Source organism: Helianthus annuus, chromosome 1 (assembly GCF_002127325.2).
Source record: "Helianthus annuus cultivar XRQ/B chromosome 1, HanXRQr2.0-SUNRISE, whole genome shotgun sequence".
In the NCBI taxonomy this organism is placed as follows: domain Eukaryota; kingdom Viridiplantae; phylum Streptophyta; class Magnoliopsida; order Asterales; family Asteraceae; genus Helianthus; species Helianthus annuus.
In genome coordinates, this window is record NC_035433.2 from 124,167,866 (window position 1) to 124,184,043 (window position 16,178).

The following is a 16,178-nucleotide window of genomic DNA, read 5'->3' on the forward strand; positions in this document are numbered from 1 at the left end:
GAGTTTTTGCAATTCCCTAGCCATAGCTTGGTTGATTCCTGTATCCTGCACAAAGCCATGGTTAGCATTATAAGAAGTATTCAAAGTGTTACCTCCTGATGTATTCAAGGTTGGGATTCCTGATGTGAATCCATATTGGTGTGATTCTGGCATGATTAAGGGACCAGATGAAGCAATAGTTTGCATAGGTATGAAGTCTCCCAAGTGAATCTCTGAACTTCTAGGTTGTACACTCCTTAAGGATCCTTGATCCTGAAAGATGTTGGATCCTTGATACACCGAAGCTGGGGGTCTTGGAGGATAATCCATGGATCCGTGAGCCTGAGATGAGGATCCTTGAACTTGAGATGAGGATCCTTGAACCTGAGATGAGGATCCTGGATACTGAGAGTAGGATCCTTGAACTTTCTGCGTCCCCATGTATCCTCCTGAACTAGAGAAGGATCCTTGATGCTGGAAGGAGGATCCTTGAGGCTGAAGAGAGGATCCTAAAGGCTAGAAGTAGGATCCTTGAGCATGTGTCATTGCCGATGATCCATAACACATACTCGATGATCCACCCTGGTATTGGAGACCTGATGCTGTGGAATGTTGGGTAGTTGTGATTGGAGTATCAAAATTCAGTGATCTCGGCACCAATGGAGAGTGATCCTCCGCTGATCCTTTCAATTTCTTGATCTCATCAATTTCTCGAAGGATCCTGTCATTAGTTCTGTCCTGCTACTGCATGTAATCCTTTATCTGCAAAATCAAAGAATAAAGATCATTGTTAGTAGGCTTAGAAGAAAAAGCAGTAGTTGCTTTTGAGAAAACGGGGGTTGGCTTCTTCGCAGCATTCTCAGCATTCTTCTGGGATCCAGAAGGGACAGGAGGCAAAGGTGGAATGCCCTGTGAAAAGGTGATCGCTGGCATGGAACTTGAAGTGTTCTTCACGTAAGAAGCCATGTAGTTGAAGGTAATGAATAAAAATGGATGAAATGAACAAAATTCTTCAAGAATGAAGCACCGATTGCCCCACGGTGGGCGCCAAACTGTTTTGGTCAAAAATCACACAAGGATAATGCAACCAAATCTGATTTTGTGAGGTATGATGCTTGGTTAAATGGTCAAATGTATGAGCAACAAATATATGAAATGAGTGATGAACACAAGGATTTATACGAGGAAAAACCCTTGATCAATGAATGATCTCCGGCATAAAAAACCTCGGATAGTGAAAACTATCACTATCAAGTATATTGAATAAATAAGTTTACAACTTCGGAAGTATCGAGCTTGATACAATGAATTCTAGTGTGTGTGTATTCGAGAGATGATAACAGTAATGATGTGTGTTCACCGGAGTGAAAAAAGTGGTTTCTAAAAATAAGCTCAATACCCCTCTTATCCTGGCTAAAAAAATCCTAACTAACTATCCAAAAAATCAGCCATTCACCCACGATCACCACCAACGGTCATCAGCCTGTGCACATGTTGAAAATAAAGAGCATATTCCCCTAGAATCTCGGATGGAATAAGTCCTCTTTGAAACATACCTGCAAAACAAGGCAAAAGGTGATGGAAACAATTGTTAGTTTAGAATAATAATGAGGATCCTGGATCCTTATTCTCGCAGAGTCTCCTGAGGATCCTTAATTCAAACTGAACTGAGGATCCGTGATCCAGGCTTCACTTGAGGATCCGTGATCCATAGGCTATGAAATTCTATCCCTAACACTAACTATGTTGCTAAATGTCTAACTTGTTCACAAGTTAAAGCTGAACATCAGAAACCCTCAGGACTATTGCAATAGTTAGAAATGCCAATATGGAAATGGGAATTGATAAAAATGGACTTTGTTACCAAATTACCCAAGACAAGAAAAGATAATGATAAAATCTGGGTGATTGTAGACAGATTGACTAAATCTGCTCATTTCTTACCAATGAAGGAAACTTTCAGTATGGAACAGTTAGCCAAGCTATATGTAAATGAAATAGTTTCATTACATGGAATTCCTTTATCTATCGTATCAGATAGAGATAGCCGTTTTACTTCTCATTTTTGGACAAGCTTCCAAAAAGCAATGGGAACCAAGTTAAATCTATGCACAACTTATCATCCACAAACGGACGGATAAAGCGAAAGGACAATACAAACAATGGAAGATATGCTTAGAGCTTGTGCAATTGATTTCGGAGGAAATTGGGACGATCATTTAACATTAATAGAATTTTCCTACAATAACAACTATCATACTAGCATTAATGCTGCACCATTTGAGGCACTTTATGGATGAAAGTGCAGAATTCCAGTCTGTTGGGCAGAAATTGGAGAAAAACAACTATCTGGACCAGAGATAGTGCAAGAAACAATGGATTAGATAATTCAACTCAAGGAAAGACTAAAAACAACACGAGATCGTCAAGAGAGTTATGCAGATAACAGACGAAAACCTATAGAATTTCAAGTAGGAAATAGAGTATTATTAAAAGTTTCTCCATGGAAGGGAGTATTCAGATTCATAAAAAAGGGAAAGCTATGCCCCAGATATGTTGGACCTTTTAAGATTATTAGAAGAATAGGACCCGTAGCTTATCAGCTACAATAGCCAGAGGAAATGGCAGGAATACATGATGTGTTTCATGTATGTAATCTCAAAAAGTGCTTAGCAGACGAATTATTAGTGATACCTCTTAAGGACATAGAGGTAAATGAGAAACTTAAGTTTATCGAGAAACCCATTCAGATTGAAGATAAAAAGATCAAGAATCTCAAACACAAGAGACTAGTTCCGGTCAAAGTGAAATGGGATTCCAAGAGAGGACCAAAAAACACTTGGGAACTCGAATCAGAGATGCAAAGGAAATACCCACACCTGTTCCAGTAGACCTCGAGGATGAGATCTAAACCAAGGCGGGGAGGATATAACAACCTTCCTAGAACCCCTAACTTGACCCTAAAATGTTCCTTATATATCCCGTATACGAGAAACGGACCCGAAATAACCCTATACTTAGAAAAATCAAGAAAAACAAATTTCAGGTGTCGCTCGCGGGCCGCGACTGAGACCCGCATGGTCAGTCGTGGGGCGCGACGACCCTTAATTGGTCGACGCTGCTTAGTGCTACGTGGCACGTGACTCACCAAACCTACCCCCTTAACTCAGCAACCCTATGCGCGACACGTGGGCTCTCGCGGCCCGCGACGGCCGAAGCCGTCTTGGTCGCGGGGGGCGACGGACTGCCTGATCAGCCTATAAAAGGGGGACTCGAGCTTTATTTGCAACCGTTCATTTCTCGAATTCTCTCTCAACTTTCTTATAGTAGAAATTATACTCGGGCATAATACCCACTATAAAGCAAAGCTCTGCCTTGTTGTAAGTATTATAACCCTGCTGTTACCCTGCATGATCGATTTAGGGCTCCGTAACGCATGTCAGGGCTCTGCCCGAGTCAGTCGTTGGAGTTCTATCTCGTGTATACACCCGATTGATTTAGGATTCCGTAATGCATGTCGGCTCTGCCCGACTCAGTCATTGGAATTCTGTCTCGAGTTGTACGGTCAATGTGATTTGGGTTATTTTACTAACACGTGTGCATTATTTAATTTTTATAGATAATAACCAGGAGATATACCAGGAAGTATTAGTTTTACCTAGGTAAACAATGTGAGTACATCTGTTTTTGCCACCTTTTTATAAATCTTTTTGTGAGTCAAAATGTTTTACCAAAACCTCAGTTATTCTACACTTAACTGTAATTGAGTATTTGTGATTCTAGAATTACTGCCGGTATGTTGTGGTTTTGTATACAAAATGTGGAAAACGTTACCATTGGACGAAGAGTTAACCAATGGGTAATATGACCCACCAGTCAGGTGTTAACAGTACTGAATGAGTAATTGAGTAGATATAAACAAATGTAATTGCGGATGCCCTCAATACTGTAAAGACGGTTCGTTGGATCAAAGTTTGAAGCTTAGTTTTTCATCAAAATATTAGTTTTCCGAAAACCCCCTATGTTTGTGTTTTTTTTAACGGATGCAATTGGATCGCTGGAACATGTTAGTTGGTTTTATTGTACACTCTTCCACTTTATATAATTAATATCAGATATTATTTACTGACAATAAATAAAATTAGATTTTATTCAAATTTAAAGTAATTAATATTGAAGTGTTAAATATTAAGTTCACGAAATGCGATTTTGTGAAATGAGGAACTAAATATTTAGTGAAAGATTTAATATAAATAATTATTTATTAATTATTTTGAGAAACAGTTAATAGATAAAAGTAATTATTTAAAGGTTAACTAATATTATATATATTTATGAGATAAATATAGTTGGTTAAAAATATATGTGTTCAGAAGAAGCAACTGCATATTTTAGGAGAGGGGGAATTTTAGTGTGAGTGCCGAGAGGGAAATTTAAGTGGTTTAAGTGACATAACTTTTTTTATCTATCCAATATTATTGGTTTATAAAAACGTTTGAACTTTTCAGGATGAGAGGGAAATTTTAGGGGGAAGCGAAACGAAGGGATGAAATTTTAGGGGGAAGCGAAAAACTTTTAGTGGCACAAGCAAAGTGTCATAACTTATATTAATAGCATAAAAAGTAAATGTTAGATCATGTGTACTGGGCGTTTTTGCCTAGTCTTTTTTGCCCGAACATGCCAAAACACGCCAGGTCACCACACCCCTGGGCGTGTTTGGCTGATTTTTTTTTTGTTTTCACGTGATTTAAACCACGCCCAGCCCTTCATTTTGTGTCCAATCAGATTCATTTTCCTTTTCCTTTTTGTAAAACCAATCAGATCTTTTTGGTGTTTTTTTATTTAATTTTATTACAAACATAATACCCCACAATGTCCACATCCCCACTACACCCATTTTAGAAAACGCCCCATTACTGACTGGGTTGCCACATGGCGCAAAACGCCCAAGGATGGGGTATTAACCACTACATATGGTCTTACTGAAAGTATGTACTAATCAAACATGGCATACATAATGTGCCATTGAAGATCTAAATTAGTGGCATGGCCATCCCAAAACCATTATGACGAGCCTGACTGTAACGAGCTTGAACCTAAAAAAAAGCTCGTTAAGTAAACTAGCCCGAGCTCAACCCAACTCATGAGCCTAAAGGAGACATTGTTAATATAATTTTTAATTAATGTATTAGATATATATCATTTTTCATAAGTCCGTACAAATTTTTCTCTTTAACAGTTTTCAAGTTTTTCCCATGATTTGCTATTGGAAGTTAAGCGTGATGTCCATATTACATATTACATAAACAATAACTGCTATAGGAAATTAACCCTTATGTTTATATAATGTTTTTTTATAACGCTAAAAAGATAACACAGAAAAACAGTATCATAAATTATTCAATTTTGTACAACATGACATTTTTTTTGACACGCATTTAAAAGTCATAAAATAAGCGTGTCCTTATTTGCGTGTCAAGATGGATCTTGTTTTTTTACGACGCTAAAAGGATGACACACAAAAAAGTGTGTCATAAATATATTGAATTTTGTAAAACCATGACATTCTTTTCTTGACAGGCACTTCGAATGTCATAAAATGAGCGTGTGTTATTGTTTGCGTGTCAAGATAAATCTTGTTTTTTTATGACGCTCAAAACATGACACACAAAAAAGAATGTCATAGATTTATTAGCTTTTGTAAATCATGACATTTTTTTCTTGACATACGCTTTTGAATGTCATAAAATATGCGCGTGTCATTGTTCGCGTGTCAAGAGGAGTATATTTTCTAGTAGTGGAAGAGTGTTACACCAAATTTTGTGAAAGAGGAAATTGAGGGTTGTAAGTTATCGGTGTGGTGGCGATGCGTAGGTTTCTATGAGATGAACCAAGTATCCAAGTTGGGTTTAGATTTGTGTTTTTTCACCTTAGAATTTGTGGACATTGGGTGGGCAGGTGTTTACATGTGGAAAAAATTGTAATCTTTTACTAAATCAAAGATTATATATATAATGAAAGTGTAAAATACAATATTCCTTAACGTACATTGGGTACAAGATGAAATTACGCATGTTGAAAAACCATAATCATTGAAAAACATAATCACGAATGTTGAAATCATAATTACGTATGCTGAGAAACTATAATTACTCATGTTGAAAATCATAACCATGTGTGATTATTTTTTTTTTCAAACATGCATGATTTATATTTTTTCAACATGCGTGATTAGGGTTTTGTGTGTTTATAATGTGCGTAATTTCATCTCGTACCCAATGTACGTTAAGGAATATTGTACCATATTTTCTATGGTTTTCAATCGATGCAAGATACAAGATACGTATCAGTGTGCTTTTGTTATATCACGACTTTATTATTTGGATTTTCTGTTTCAGTTGCTATATCAAGTACTATATTGTACCGATGCTGCAACAAACATTGACACCAAACCAAAGGAATTTTACTACATATTTAATTTCACCAACTTTTCCAAAAAAAAAATAAAAAAAAATAAAAATAAAAATTCAGAAACAAAAAAATTGGTCGTTATTTGTTATTTTAGGTGCTTTATCAAAACTGCAATCAACGGCGTACAACTCATGAGCCATAATTCTCGCTCCGGTCACCGGTGGCGCTAGGAGCGGCTATAAGCATGTGCAGGGTGGGCCTACGATCAGGGCCCAAATCAATATAAGGCCCGAGATTTTTAATATATATATATATATATATATATATATATATATATATATATATATATATATAGTGGAGAGTTCAAATGAGAAGAAATTCTTTGTAAGAAGAAAAAAGAAGAAATTTCAACCAATAGAAATGCTTCATTAGACTTCATTTAATATTTGTACTTAATGTAACTATAAGGGTATATTGGTAAACTTACATACATCATTAATTGGTAGTTTCATATTTAATAACCAATTATATTAAATTTGTAACTTATTTTTAAGATATATATTTTTCTCAAAAAATAAAAATAAAAATTCATTTATAGTGTAGGATAAATACAAGGCGTGTAGGATAAATTACGAGTTGCGTAGGATAAATTTCAATACGTGTAGGATAAATTTCGAAATGTGTAGGATAATTTTTGATGTGTGTAGGCAAAATTTTTTAGTGTGGAGGATGATAGTCTTAATGACTAATTAATTAGTCAGATATAATAATAAATGAGATGAGAAAAAAACTATTTAGTGTTTTACAATTGTACCATTTTGTTCTTTTTATTCTTAAGAGAATTTTCTTCTCAAATGAACCTTCCCCTATATATATATATATATAGGTAAAGGGTATTGTACAAATTCCCTTATCGTACATTACGTACGCTACAATCTCAGCCGTCAGATCATCTTCCCGCAATGAAAATCGCATATTGTTTCTTTTTTTGTAATAATTTCGCATGTGATAAATTTGATGAAATAGCAGGTGTTTTTTTGTAACAATTTCGCATGTGTTAATTCAATTTCGCATGTGATAATTTTGATGAAATAGAATGTTGTTTTTTTGTAACAATTTCGCATGTGGTAATTCAATTTCGCATGTGATAATTTTGATAAAATAGCAGGTTGTTTTTTTGTAACAATTTCGCATGTGGTAATTTTGAAGAAATCGCATGTTAAAAAACCAACATGCGAAATTGTTACAAAAAAACAACATGCGATTTTCAATGCGGGAAGATAGATCTGACGGCTGAGATTGTAGCGTACGTAATGTATGATAAGCGCATTTGTACGTTAACCAGCCCTTATATATATATATATATATATATATATATATATATATATATATATATATATATATATATATATATATATATATATAATCTGGATGTTTTTATAAATAAGGGCCTGCTTAAAAGACCCAAAGTTGTATAAATTAAGGGCCTGCTTAAAAGTTTTATAAAAAATGACCTGCTTAGAAGTTTTATACTTTAAATGTATTAGTCTTATTGTGTGATTCTGATTTCATGTTGAGGTATAAAACTCAGTTTGATGTTTAATACTTTAAATGTATTAGTATTAGACTTCATGTGATTGAATGAATGTTTTTGTTTAATATTTAGAAATTATGCCTCCTGTTTCTAAATACAAACACCTATCCGGCCATCAAAAACGTAAGAAGAGGAAGCTAGAGGAAGAGAAAAGAAAGGCATATAAAGTAAAACAAACCGAATACACAAGTTTTTTTTTCAAATTAATTAAATTCTTTAAGAATTATAGAGAAGTGGGGTTCTCTAAGTCTCTTGATGAAGCTAGAGAAATTGCAAATGAAATAGGTGTTAGTGCGGAATTCCGTCAAAAACTTGTGATGTATAAGAAAAAACAATTTGATGAATCGTCAAGTGTTGAAGAAGTAACATTTTCACCCGAGGAGGATTTTAGAGTAAATTATTTTTTATGTATTGTTGATCAAGCTATTTTTTCTCTTGAAACAAGATTTGAACAATACCAAAAATTCGAAAAAATATTTGGGTTTTTGTTTCCTAAAAAGTTGAAGACTCTTGATGAAGCCAAGCTTAAGGCGTGTTGTTATCGCCTTCAAGATGCATTGAAGTATGAAGGAGAGTCCGATATTGATGCTAAAGAATTGTATACGGAGTTTGAAGTTGATTGATACATTTTTACCGAGACACGTTGACACCCCTTTGATGTTTTAGACTATATCTTCCAACGCAGTACTACTTATCCTAATGCTATAAATACATATAAAGTGTTGTTGACAATTCCGGTAACCATGGCAACGGCAGAAATAAGTTTCTCAAAGTTGAAGTTGTTGAAGACCTATTTACGTTTTACAATGTCACAAGAAAGGCTAAACGGGTTGGCGACAATATCTATTGAAAGTGAAATATTAGATACTATGAATTACAAGGAGTTGATCGAGAGCTTTGCTTCAAAAAACGCTAGGAGAACCACACTGTTCGCTTAGTAAGTAGGTTTGATACTTTGATCATTTTTGCTACACTATTTTTGTTAATTTGTTTTATCTATTTCATAACAATTATCGTAGTATTATGGGTTTTTAGTATTTATGTATTTGATTGAATGATTGATGAGTTTATATTATATGAAGATTTGCGAATAGGGCTCAAATTTTTTATATCGAACAGGGCCAAATTTTTTTTTTTTTTTTTGTGATTTTCGGAGACGGCCTGGGTGGCGCCCACTCTCGTCTTTATCTGTCACGGAGGCGAAATTGATGAACCGAAAGAAGTACATTTTCCCTTTTTAAACGTTCACATGAATCAGTGATTACTACTTTATCACGCCATTAGTTATAATTCAAGTCCCGATCGAATAATCAAACACAAGAATAAGAACGAATGGAATAACTCTCCAAGACTTTTGTTATAACCAAGAGAATATAACTCAAAAAACTTGATTACAATAACTCAAAAACACAAGAACAAAAACGAATGGAATAACTCTCTTGTATCTTAACAATGTCTAACCCTACCTTGGTTTATATAGCTAACCCTAACTTGGTTTACCAAATATAACTATAACATAATTAGAAAACTTAACCAACTATGACCAACTTGTGAACATTGATCCCTCAAGTTCACCGACTTGTGACTTGACTCCTTTGCCACCCTTTCCCATCACTGACTTGTTGTGATGAGTCGGGAATTACCGCCAACAATACTTCTTCATTATCTCTTTATTGAATTTAGACCTCGTTAATCTGTAAGTACCTGATATGAATAATTTACCTTTATATGTTGATTTTGAGTTTGAGTTTGTTTAGAATATGATCCGAATTAGGGTTTGCTTTGTTGATGAAACTACATGAATTTGAAGTTGTATTTCTTTATTGAATTTTTAGTTTTATTCAATACATATGTTTTATTTTATTTGCAGAATTGATGCACGTGAGTTATAAATATGGTTTACCTCTTTTTCCGGGAACTTAGGTTTAAGTCTCGATCAGTACCTTTTACAATTTTGACTGGTGTATCAACGGTTCATAGGATGCCATGTTATAACAAGATTTGAATTTCTTGATTAATTAATACTAATATTTAGCCATCAGTAAATAGTAACCGCCTAACTGTCCAATATAGTAATTATTTACTTGAAGCTTGAGGTTATTCACTTGGAGTAGAACTCTTAGTCATGTTATTTAAGACAAGACGCGATATCATTATCTTTATTTTTATCTTTATCGTCTTGAAGTCGTATAGTTTTTACTGTTTTACAATGCAAAGAGTCACATATCTGATATTGTTAACTATCTTCCTACCATTTTTAGTTTCTGCACAACAAACAAATGTTTCTGTACGCGTTGGTGCATCGCTCACAGCTGCACCTGATGCCAGACCATGGCTTTCATCTTCTGGTGAATTTGCCTTCGGTTTCCATCCCGTTCAAGGCGATGATCGCTTTTTGTTATCAATATGGTATGATAAAATACCTGAAAAGACCATTGTCTGGTATCCAGAAGGAGGTCCAATAGTGTCTACAGGGTCAAATGTTGAGTTAACTAGTGGAAGTGGGCTTCTGCTAAGTGATCCTCAAGGCAGACGCGTATGGACTTCTGGGCCTGTTTCAGGTGTGGCATATGCTGTTATGAACGATACAGGTAACTTTGTGATTTTTGGTAACGATTCTGGAAAGATATGGGAAAGTTTCAATCATCCAGCAGATACCATGTTGCCAACTCAGGTTATGGAGAGAAATGGAGTTGTTTATTCGAAAATGAGCAAAGGAAACTTCTCTAGAGGACGTTTCCAACTTCGTCTGCTTCAAGATGGGAATCTTGTTCTTAATACACGAGATGTAGCATCGGGTTATGCTTACACTAACTACTATGCCACTAAAACCAATGATCCTGCAAATGAATCAAACTCTGGTGAGCAGTTGTTATTTGATTCAATAGGATACTTGTATATACTAAGAAGAAATGGAAAAAGATTTGATCTTACCCCAAAACAAGAACTTCCATTTGGAGATTATTACCATAGAGTTACTCTAGATTTTGATGGGGTGTTTACCCAATATTATCACCCGAAAGATCCCACTGACAATTCAGGCTGGGGAACTGTATGGTCATATCCTGAAAACATATGCCTTAGTTTTCATGGTTCTGAAGATAGTGGCGCTTGCGGGTTTAACAATGTCTGCAGCCTTAGTCATGGTAATCGACCGAAGTGTGCGTGCCCGAAAGGGTTTTCATTGGTTGATCCCACTAATCCATATGGGGACTGCAAACCATATTTCTTTCCAAACTGTCAGGAAGGTGGCCCAAAGGGAGACGCTTTAGATTTCATCGAGCTCTTTGATATCGATTGGCCATATGCTGATTATGTCATCATGAACCCAACTAGTGAAGCTGACTGCAAAAGTTCCTGCTTGAATGATTGTTTCTGTGGCGTTGCAATTTACAGAGGGAATAAATGTTGGAAGAAGAAGCTTCCACTCTCCAATGGAAAGGTTGACTATTTACTTGGAGTCAAAGCTTTTGTGAAATACCCAAAAAGCGATATTAATCCTCCGGGAAACCCACACATATCGAGAGCGAAAAATAATCGACAAAGTTTGATAATTGTGGGATCAACCCTCTTAGGTACTTCTGTGTTTGTAAACTTACTGTTGATTCTTGCAATCTGTGCTGGTATGTTCCTAATCTACCATAAAAAGATTAGAAAACTCGACCCAGGCATTGAAACGAATCTGGTTCGCTTTACGTACAAAGAGCTTGTTCAAGCTACTAACGGGTTCAAGGATGAACTAGGAAAAGGGGCGTTTGGAATAGTGTATAAAGGTGTAATACGGACAAATACTGTGGCAGTTAAGAAACTATACCATATGGTTCAAGACGGTGAGAAGGAATTCAGAACAGAGGTGAATGCTATTGCAAGAACTCATCACAAAAACTTGGTTCAACTGCTTGGGTTTTGTGACGATGGTGAGCAACGACTACTAGTTTATGAGTACATGAGCAACGGTACTTTAGCAAGCTTTCTTTTTGGAGACATGAGACCTGGTTGGAACCCGCGATGCAATATAGCATTAGGTGCTGCAAAGGGGCTATCATACCTTCATGAAGAGTGCAGCACACAGATCATCCATTGTGACATAAAGCCTCAGAATATACTTCTTGATGAGTATTATAATGCTCGGATTTCTGATTTTGGACTGGCAAAGCTTTTGTCAATGAACCAGAGTCGAACGAACACTGGAATAAGAGGAACAAAAGGATATGTTGCTCCTGAATGGTTTAGGAACACCCCTGTTACAGTAATGGTTGACGTGTATAGCTTCGGTGTGTTGCTTTTAGAGATAATTTCCTGTAGAAAGAGTGTGATGGAGAATGAAAGTGGTGATGAATATGGAGCAATCTTGACTGATTGGGCATGGGACTGCTATCAAGAAAAGCGGTTGGATGTGTTTGTTGAGAATGATTCGGAGGCTTTAGATGATGTGAAGAAGCTTAGAAGCTTTTTGATGGTTGGTCTTTGGTGTGTACAAGAAAAACCTTCTTTGAGGCCAACCATGCGGAAGGTAATCCAGATGCTTGAAGGAGTTGTTGAAGTGAACGAACCTCCATGTCCGTTTCCTTTCATTATGTAATTAGTTGTTTTTTACATAGTCGAATCCGAGCCAATTAGCATATAAAAGTCTTAATGTACATTTGTTCTGTTTTTGTGACAAATTTGTTTGTGAAGAATTGAATTTTTTTTTTCTAATTCCATCTGTTGGAGCAGCCATTACTCATTGACGTTTACCTTCGCGTACCTTCAATTAGAATGAAATTATCAAAACTGCTGGTGGAGTACTACTTCACTTGAATGTGTGTTATTTTGAGTGGTTTAAGAAATGACAGATGAATTTAGCACTCAAACCTGCAGTCTTTTGCTTGGTTTGGTAGCTAGTAAAGAGAATTTATAGGTTTTATGTAGTAAAGGGGTTATTTTGGAAACAAGTATAAGCTTCAGGGTTGCCTTTTAAAAGTGCAAAAGATTATATGGTTCTGACAAGTGACACCAAATATGACAACTTGAATGATCCAAGAAAAGGATACGTAGATGTATTATTACTATAATAAAGAGGAAAGGCTTTCATGTTGAGTTTTGTTTATTAGCGTGTATATTACTTTAGGATAATATATTAAAAGATTAGTATCATGCATTATTTGTATTTATCTATTTCCTATTTTAGTTCCTGTGAAGTGGGTCCTAGCCCTGTGTATATATTTTAGATATTATTGAATAAGAGATCAAGGAATTACGATTAACAGAGCTTTCAAGCTCTAAACCCTAGTTCTTCACAGATCCCAGACTACGAGTCTGTTGTCTGTTGCCCCAGCCTGTTGGCAGCGGAAGTTTATCATGTACATCATCATCATAAGCAGAACTTGATTCATCACAAACATGTTTGGAATTCATGGTGAATGAATCGGATAACACACAACACACTTTGGAAAGGAGCGGAAATTTATGAAAGAGAGGATATTAGAGATAATATCTTGGTACCGGTTATAGTTCCGGTAATTCGTTTATATACAGATACAAAGGGGTGGTTGATTCCGGCGGTTATTTTTGGCGCCAATAACCACCATTCAAACCGGTGTGTCTTGTGTGACATACCCCTTTGATTATATTCGATACATACACACCTAGTAAGAGTAATAATCATACAATTACATAATATATATACTAAATATAATATAATCAAGTTTATAAGTTCTAATACTCCCCCTTAAACTGGATTATATCCACGGGAGTTCATTAAAACACTTCGGTTGGCCTCGTTCATTGCTTTCTTTTTCTGCTTTCCGGAAATCGAATTTTCGCCGCTTTTGTGTCTTCTTCATTCCTATCCAATCATTCCCAGCGAACAACGCAAAGTGCTCTCTGTCATCATCCGGTATGCATCCAGTGCTTGCTGTTCTTCTTCCCACATCAGCAGCCATGTCTTCATTCCTTGCTGCACCTTGAGTTTGATCATCTCTTACATTGTCTTGAACCGATTTGAACTTATAATAACATCCAGGTACATGGCATAAACTATCCTCATGTACTCTCCATCTTCATAACCATGGCCCATATCTTTCGAAACCATTGCCCATAAGTTATTCGAAGTTACAGTTCGATGACCACCTTCCCTCTTGACTATCATGTAGAGTTCTAACAGATTTACCTTCTTATTATTACCCATATATTATACCTGAATTGGTCTTGAATTAATCCCCATCTTAACACGTAAGAACCAGTCGATCATTTCTTCAAATTTTCTTTTATTTCATACTTATATTTCATCACATACTCGCTATCATCAAGCATGTCTAAGAGTGCCCTGCAATCTTGAAATTCTTTGAATTTCATACATTGCAAAATCATCACATTCCAATCAGGTTCGTTGGAAGTGAGATTGAACTTTTCTAAATAATCATTCAAGTAATCGGACTTGAATGTTTCATGTTCGGATTCTTTCTCTATTATAAACTGTTTCTCCTTGCACCAATTTCATCCTCCCTTGTTAATCCCGTTAGATTGTTTTTCTTATTCAGAAGCGGTGCACTAAATGTAGGAAACAATTTGCATCTTTCACCGTTAAACTATACTGTGATGCCTTGAATTATAAGTTGATCAAGGCTGTGGATATTTCTATCCAATTCTGGTGTGTACTACACACTTTGGATTCGAAATCTTTCACTTCCGGATACAACATCCACAGCCCTTATGCCCCGTATAAAGTAAAATTGATTTTCACCAGTGTTTGTCTCAACACCGAAAATATTCTTAATTCATTTGAAAGGATCTAAACTACCGGAAAAATGACGTTTAAATTTTGTATTCACATACCAAATTTCCGACCAAAGACCACCGTCAGTGCCACTGATGATGTATTCTGAGTCTCTAACATTGTCTTCTTCTTGAATTTGTGTACTGGTGTTTATGGCTTGCCTGATCAACAAAGTTGCTTCATCACTTTCCTTTTCCTTGCAGAATGCTATTTGATGTCCTGGCAGATTGCAGTAGTAACACCGTTTCTGTATCATCTTGGCCATCGATCTTTCTCTTTGTTCATTAGAACAATGTTTACATGGAAGCACCATTAATGCAGACACGTAGACTCTGTCTCCTTTATCATCTGATGTGGCTCTGATACCACATGTTGGCAGCGAAAGTTTATCATGTACATCATCATCATACGCAGAACTTGATTCATCACAAACATGTTTGGAATTCATGGTGAATGAATCAGATAACACATAACACACTTTGGAAAGGAACGGAAATTTATGAAAGAGAGGATATTAGAGATAATATCTTGGTACCGGTTATAGTTCCGGTAATTCGTTTATATACAGATGCACAGGGGTGGTTGATTCCGGCGGTTATTTTTGGCGCCAATAACCACCATTCAAACCAGTGTGTCTTGTGTGACATACCCCTTTGATAATATTCGATACATACACGCCTAGTAAGAGTAATAATCATACAATTACATAATACATATACTAAATATAATATAATCAAGTTTATAAGTTCTAATACAGCCTTCTTTTTCGTTTTTTTTTTCAACACCCGTATTATCTTCACATATAGCCATGGTCAATACCAAGAAAACTGATGCTGGTTCATCATCCGACCCTAAAACACCTACTCTCCATCATGTTTAACAAGGTGCGGGTTCTGGATGGTACCAAGGTAACCTATTCGTCTTGGGTGAAACTGTTTCAGTTGACTGCTCGTGGTTACAAGGTAACAAACCACATCGATGGCACCCTTCCATCGGAGAAAACTGATCCTGACTATGAGTCATGGATGTTGATCGATGCCATTGTTTAGCATATTAAGGTACCTAAAGGGAACTCTTGATAAAGGGGTTGCATCTAAGTCTCACCAATTCGGTCACTCCTATGGCATATTCAGACGCCGATGGGGGGGGGGGGGGGAGGTTGTCCGGATAGTCGAAGATCAACCTCGGGATATTGTTTTTTCCTCGGCAACAACTTGATCTCGGGGGGCTTCAAAGCACCAACCTACTATTTCAAGATCGAGTGCTGAAACAGAATATAAAGGCGTCCCCAGTGCCGCAGCCGAACTTACATGGCTTCGAAATTTACTACTGGAACTTCATGTGCCTATTACCAAAGCATCAATAATCTATTGCTATAACATTTCAACCATGTATCTAGCTCAAAACCCAGTGCAACATCAATGTACAAAGCATGTC

At 36.2% G+C, this 16,178-nt stretch overlaps 1 protein-coding gene across 1 annotated transcript; it reads left to right on the forward strand.

The window, feature by feature from the left end:
• Window positions 1–8,727: 8,727 nt before the first annotated feature.
• LOC110930674 (G-type lectin S-receptor-like serine/threonine-protein kinase LECRK3) lies at window positions 8,728–12,590 on the forward strand. Its single transcript, XM_022174030.2, has 2 exons — window positions 8,728–8,921; window positions 10,178–12,590. The coding sequence occupies exons 1-2, from the start codon at window positions 8,728–8,730 to the stop codon at window positions 12,564–12,566; spliced, it is 2,583 nt and encodes an 860-aa protein (XP_022029722.2). The 3' UTR covers window positions 12,567–12,590.
• Window positions 12,591–16,178: the final 3,588 nt, after the last annotated feature.